This window comes from Microplitis mediator, chromosome 3 (assembly GCF_029852145.1).
Source record: "Microplitis mediator isolate UGA2020A chromosome 3, iyMicMedi2.1, whole genome shotgun sequence".
In the NCBI taxonomy this organism is placed as follows: domain Eukaryota; kingdom Metazoa; phylum Arthropoda; class Insecta; order Hymenoptera; family Braconidae; genus Microplitis; species Microplitis mediator.
The window spans coordinates 12,952,405-12,959,700 of record NC_079971.1 but is presented as its reverse complement, the minus strand read 5'-3'; the positions used below and the strand labels follow the sequence as shown (position 1 = coordinate 12,959,700).

At 32.5% G+C, this 7,296-nt stretch overlaps 1 protein-coding gene across 1 annotated transcript; it reads left to right on the top strand.

Moving 5' to 3' along the window:
* The first annotated feature begins 4,337 nt into the window (after positions 1-4,337).
* Positions 4,338-5,372, top strand: LOC130665896 (uncharacterized). The gene has a single exon (XM_057466524.1). The coding sequence runs from the start codon at positions 4,338-4,340 to the stop codon at positions 5,370-5,372; it is 1,035 nt and encodes a 344-aa protein (XP_057322507.1).
* Positions 5,373-7,296: the final 1,924 nt, after the last annotated feature.

Genomic DNA, 7,296 nt, shown 5'->3' with positions numbered 1-7,296 from the left:
ATAGCCATCTGGCCCGAGTATTTACAGCGTTTATCAGAGGCAACGAACCTATTCCGTGCTGGCTTGTAGAAGGGCGAACCGTGCTCATCCCTAAGAAAGGTGACTTGTCCGACCCAAAGAACTACAGACCTATCACTTGTTTGACTGCGGTTTAAAAGATTTCCACAACAATCTTGAACAATCGCATTCTGCAGGAGATAGATCCTGTATGGCAGCAGATATACGAACAACGTGGCAGTAAAAGAGGCCTGTCAGGTTGCAAAGAGAATCTGTTAGTAGATCGTTGTGTCATTCAAGACGCGGTCTACTATCAGCGCAACCTGTCAATGGCCTGGATTGACTACCGTCAGGCATTTGATTCAACATCTCATCAGCTCATTCTCTTTTTGCTCAAATGCCTTGGGGTCAATTGCCATAAAGTGGGATGCATACAGCGTACGATGCAACTTTGGCGAACACGGTTCCACATATCATGTGGCAACGACAAACGTGTGACTGAAGTTGTACAGTATAAACGAAGTGTCTTCCAGGGAGATTCCCTGAGCCCTCTGCTGTTTTGCATCTCACTGCTACCGATATCTGTTGCGCTGCGCCGTACCCGTAGATACTCAATGGGCCCACCAACTGATCGGAAATATTCGATCACCCACTTACTCTACATGGATGATCTAAAGGTATATGCTCCTGATGAGGAACACCTTCAGACAGCCTTGAATATCGTAGGGGAGTATACACGGGATGTCGGCATGGCTTTTGGGTTGGACAAGTGCGCGGTCGTTAATCTGGTAAAGATTAAGTGCTCTAATTTGCGCGAAGATATCGAGTTAGTTGATGGGAGCGTCATTGACCATTTTGACGCCGGAGAGTCGTACAAATATCTAGGGATTGACGGGAGTCCTATGCAGGACGTCTCGAAAATTAAAACGTCTCTCTGCAGCGAGTATGGGTGGAGACTCCGGAAAATCTGGTCATCAGAACTTTCCGGGAAAAACAAAGTCTCTGCAACAAACATGCTTGCTGTCCCAGTACTACTCTACTTTTTCGGTGTCCTTAAATGGACCCGAAAAGAGCTTAGAGATCTCGATCAGAGTTGCAAATAATGCATTATTTTTGATAATGCATTAGATTTCCATGACTCATTATTATTGTAATGAGTAATGGATCCATTTTTCATTACTCATTTTTTAGTTTTAATGAGTAATGTATAAGTTATTATTTTTATTTTTTTTTTCAATGAGTAATGAATCCATTTTCCATTGCTCATTTTTTATTTTTAATGAATAATGTAGAAATTACCATTAAAAATTTTTTTTATTGAGTATGGCTTGGAAAAAAAGGCTTAGATATGATCCTATATGATTGTATATGAACACTCAGATATGATTGGATTCGGAAAGTAATTCTCTCTGACCTCATATGAACATATATATTAACAGACATGATTATACACTAATGCAAAAAATTAAAGGAGCAGAAAAATTTTATAAATTTTTTAGTGATTTTTGGAAGGCTGTAACTTGGTGAAAAAAAATCATATCGAAAATTAAAAAAAAGCATTCTATAGCTTGAAATCTCTAGTTTAGGTGAATTTTTTTCAAAATTTTTTAAAAGCTCCGATTATTGCGCAAACATGAGAAATACCGCCAGCCAAAAAATTTCTAAATTTTTTTTTTTTTTCCGAAGAGCCCACGGACCGCGGAAAAATTCTTTCAACTAAACGAATGCATACATCGCTTAGCAAATTTATTCAGCTTCAATTTGGTTTTTTTTTTAACCTCGTAGGACGATTTGTCGCAGAGATATCAGCCTTCAAACAGAAAATGATCCTTTTGGCTTTGATCTTCGATATTTCAGGTACCAATGATCGCACAGAAAGTTGAAGGGCGGCGTTGAAAACTTGAATAAATTCCCTACAAGACCCTGTCATCATTTTTTGAAAAAAAAAAATTTTTTTTATTTTTAACATCCATTAGAAGAAAGTACAAAAAAATGACTTTTTTTGGTTTTTTAGTAAATCAACCGCTACTCTGCAAATATCGATAAAAAAAATAATGTTGCCAGGGACTTTTTTAGCTTAATGTACCCCCAAGACCCCTGTAAATTTTTAAATTGATCTATCGAACCGTTTTTTGGGAATCATCGATCAAAGTTTAGCTAAACAATTAAAGGAGCAAGTTTTGTTCCTTTAATTGTGTAATCATAATCAAAATGAAAAAATTTTTTTTGACTTTTCTCAAATTTTTGCGTTGGTAACTCAGCAAATGCAAAGAAATGACAAAAAAAATGAAAAATTTCCAAAAAATGTCAAAAAAAAAATTTAGAACACAAAAAACAAGTTTCAATTTTTTTTTTTTTTTTCGATTTTTTTAATAAATTAGTCAATGTTATTAAATTTAGTGTTGTTGAAAAGGTCTTGACCTGAATTTGTGCCTTTTCATCATTTAAACTCTTTTTAATTGCCAAGTATCGAGATAAATCAATTTGTTTATATCATTCGAATTGCTTTTAAATTACGCGTGAAAAGAAGACGATTGTATTTATTTTCTGTAAATATATTAATATTTTAATTATTCTGTTAATGAATATGACTGAATATATATATATATATAGAGAGAATCATAAAAATTTAGTCTATGCCGTGTCTTCTATGAGAATAAAAATATCTTTTTGCTCCATTTACTTTACAAAGTATTCTTTGCTCAAAGTGCTCGTCTGTTAGACGATTGTACTTCGGCAAATTCATCATTGTAACGTGGCTAAAAAGCCTTTCTACAGGAGCAGATGAAGGTAGTGGCACGTTAAATTTTAGAAATACTTTCCGGACAGATGGAAATATTTCTAACGATTTGAACTCAGTCTCTCTGCTTTTCAAGTAACGGGTAACTTCTGCTGTGGTTTCACCTTGTGATAATGATTGTTGAAATTCAGGAATTGTCAAAGCAGCGTTCCCAAAATCAAAACCTTCGACGCAATCTTCATCAATCGAGTTCGATGGTTCTGAACAAGCTTCCCCAGATACTGATTGCAAGAAACTTTCATGGACAAGTCTTTGCTCTTCTTGACTAAAAGATGTTAACCAACGACCTTTGAACTGTGGATGAGAAATAGCAGCTAGAACTGCATCAATATCTGGTTGTGAAAAGTCAAACAGTTTCTCAAATCGCCGATCAATTCCATTGATGATAGCTTGAGCCAGTGGTTTACAATCAATGACGATTTTATCCTTGATTAAATTACTCGTTTGATTCTTGACAGATACTAATGTGGGAAGAAGAACACCGTAGTAGGAGTTGTCTGCTTGCAAACGATCAATCGCACATGCCAAAGGTTCAGAGCATCGCACAAATTCACGGAGAAACTTAAAATCTGCAGAGTTGAAAGCTTTCTTTAGTTTTATTTTGCTGTTATCCAATAGCTTCTCATCAACAGTCAATAACTGTACAATACAATCATAGGTGGAGTTCCACCGAGTAACAACCGGCCGCTTGAGTGAAATTCCCAAATAAGCTTTCAAGCTTTCATTTTTTTTCGGAGAACGTAGATATTTCCATAAAGAAGTGCATTTCTTAATGACATTAAAATATTTTGTCTTGAGAGATTTATTTTCCGTAATAGCTTTTATGCTATCAGTTGTAGCTATGAGATTCAAAGTGTGACTAGCACATCTAAAGTGGCGTGGTAATTTATGCTCACACTCAACGCCGAATTCTTCGTTAATTTCAACATCTTCCTCTATAGAATCACAATCTTCTGTATAAACATCAGCATTAAAAGTGTCATCTCCGTCTTCGAGCTGGTTTTCATTTGGATCTGTGACAAAGATATATATAATACATAACTGATAAATGCAACTGGGTCTCTAAGAAGAAACAAATTCCCTATCAGAGTTGCAATAAAGATAAACTATCAGTTATGCAGACATTTTTCTAGAGTTAAAATTTAATACTTACCTACTGAAGTCTCATTCAAAGCCTCAACTCCAAACTCTTTAAATGCCTTAATGAAATTCGATCCATTATCGGTAATTGTCGCTCAAATTGACTGTACTGTTAACCCAAAAGAAGAGTGAATACTTGACAAATGATTCGCGATCGCATCAAACGAGTGCGTGCCATAAAATCTTTTGCACGCAATAGCTGCTGATTTTCGCTCCAATGAGTCAAGATTTATCTATATAAATTGGAGAAAGACATGCTCCATCAATTTAAAACGACAATACTCAATATATACAAGCTTAGATTGTAAGTGAATTTAATTAACATTAAAAAAACATTTAATTAACATTAAAAATAAATAATTTTATAGGTCAATTTTATGCACAAATAGAGGGTAGTAGCATGGGCAATCCAGCTAGTCCTGCTATTGCTAATGTAGTCATGAATTATGTGATAGGTCAGATTCTAAGGTTGTCACCATTTGAGATTCCATTCATTAAATTATATGTTGATGATACAATAGCAGCAGTACCGAAAAAGGAAGTTGAGAATGTTTTGAGGTTGTTCAACAGTTTTGATGATGACATACAGTTTACTTTAGAAATAGAGAAAGATAATCGTATATCCTTCCTTGATATTTTGATAGAAAGGAGAGATGGGTGTCTTGTTACTGATTGGTTCATCAAACCCATAAGTTCGGGTAGACTGTTGAATTATGACTCGATCCATCCTCGATCGCAAAAGATTGGTATGATTACAGGATTATTGGATAGAATGGTAAGGTTAAGTAATGAAGAACATCATGAGAAGAATTATGACATCATTCGGTCATTGTTGTTAAAAAATGGTTATTCTAAGTCCTTTATTGATGCGATTCTAGAGAAGTTCAAACAAGAAGTTGAAAATCGTTTAAAAAATCCTATTAGAACCAGGAACACCATCAAATATTGTCGTTTCCCTTATATAGTGGGTTTGTCACATGACATCAATAGATGTTTTATTGGTACAACTGTTAGATTGGCGTTTTATAACCTGCTAAAAATTAGCAGCGTTTACACAAAGTTAAAAGATCCGATAAAAAAAGAACAACAATCCTGCATAGTTTATAAAATTCCGTGCTCATGTGATTTTTGTTATATAGGACAAACCAAACAATACTTAGAATCTAGGATTAAACAACATGTAAACGATTGTAAAGAGCATAACTATTTGAAAGATAATAAAACGGCTTTAGCGTCGCATCACTTTGACAATCAACATACTTTTAGTTTTGATAAAGTAATAATTTTAGACAAAGAAGGTAATTGGCTTAAAAGAAATATAAGTGAAATGATTCATATTAAAGTAAATGACACAGTAAACAAAAGAACGGATACGAATAACTTGAGTATTTTATATAATGACATTTTAAATGACTATAATTCGGTAATTAAGTAATTTATTTATTTAATTTATTACGATTTGAATGTATTTATTTTGTAATTGTTTGTAGCGACACCTATATTAGACAATATTTAAATTTGTATGTAGCGACATCCGTTTTTTGAAAGTTATAAATTGTTTGAACATTAAGTTCATAGTTAGTGTGCAATGGGTATTATTCGAAGTCACATGTTTCATTTGTTACTTTTATATTCCAAAATTAATTATTTTACCAAATATATTAATTTGTAATATAATTTAGTTATTAATAAGATCAAATGTCTATCATATATGATGTTTATTATGTACTACGTGTTGAGGTAAATATGTTTTTACAAGTAAATATCTTATTGGCTGTTTTAATTTTTAACATGTGTTTATAAATAAAAATTTAGATGCCTGATGAAGGTCAAATATATGACCGAAACGTCGCAATTAATTAACAATTAGTATTTTGATTGACATCCTATTGTCCACTTTCCTGCGAATTTTGTGAATATATACAAAGAATGGACACAATGACAGATTATGAAAAAAAATAATATTTATTTCTAAATATTTTTGCCGTATGAATATAATATAGAAAATATATCAAAATAACAAGTAGAATAGAATTTCAAAAATATAAAAGTAAAATTAAAAATGAAAATTTTCGAAATCACTGACGGGCCATCGTAAATTACAGTTTTATACCGGATTGAGAGTGAGTTAACCATGAAATGTCAGTAATTTACGGTAAAACAATATACTTTGCGGTAGATTTACTGTATTTTTAAGTGAATTCGCCGCAGTGAAATCTACCGGAAAATAGGTAAATCTAGTATTAAAGACTATACTTTTAACCGTAAAATGCTGCGTTTTATACCGTAAAATACAGTAAATTCACTCGTAAAATAATATGAATCAATTGTGTGACTACCGTCAATTCCCGTAAATTGGATCCGCCAAGGATTTCTTATTATTTATCATTTTAAAAGTGTTTGTAGATAATAAAACCTAATGGATAAAAGAAAAGCAATACAAGTCACTCTAGACATCAATAAATTGACATTTTCTGTTGACTAATTTTTTAAAGGTTCAACGATTATTTTTAAGGCCATTCTCAGACAGTGCCTCCCACTTTTGAAGAATTTTTAATGACTTTCAACTGTCATAAGCGTATCAAATTTTTATCAATTAATTAAGAAAAAATTAAAGCATTGATTGAAAAAAGGACAACGTAGGAGTGATTTCGCCGATATACAGATTTAAAAAACAATTATTTACACTTGATATCAATTAGGAGTTAAACAAAATTCGTTAAATAAATTTCAGTAAAATCGTCATGTCAATTTTATAATTTGAATTTTTAAATTTTGTTGGCTAAAATTTATTCAACAAATTTTGTTTAACTCCCAATTGATATCAATTGTAAGAAATTTTTTTTTAATTCTATATCTAAACAAAATTACGACTACGTTGTCCTTCTTTCAATTAAGGTTTTAATTTTTTTTTTAATTAATTAATAAAATTTGAATACGGTTATGACAGTTGAAAGTCATTGCATAGTTTTAAGAAGTGGGGAACACTGTCTGAGAATCCCCTTAAACAGTACTGTACTTAATAATTTATCATAAAAATTTGATTATTTACCCAACTAACTGTTACCCCTAAAAATCTACGTGATCCTCCAGTCCAAACATCCGCAGTAGTACATACATATCCTCCGTCTTTTATAAGCGACACAATTTCTTGACGAATGGCATCAGACGACTTTTTAAAAATTTTGTCAACTCGTTTTATTAAAGAGTACCGAGTTGAATGCTCCAGTTGACAACCACTTTTTTTGATTTGTAAATCTATGAGCGAAAGAAACATTTATTAAACTCAGCTGCTTAAAAAAATATTTCTCTTTCATAAGTTCATTTATCCGGTTTCGGTTCAACTAATAATTCAAACA

What these genes read in the sequence shown, in the direction of transcription:
- LOC130665896 (XM_057466524.1), top strand. Translation starts at nt 4,338, where the DNA reads ATGGGCAATCCAGCTAGTCCTGCTATTGCTAATGTAGTCATGAATTAT.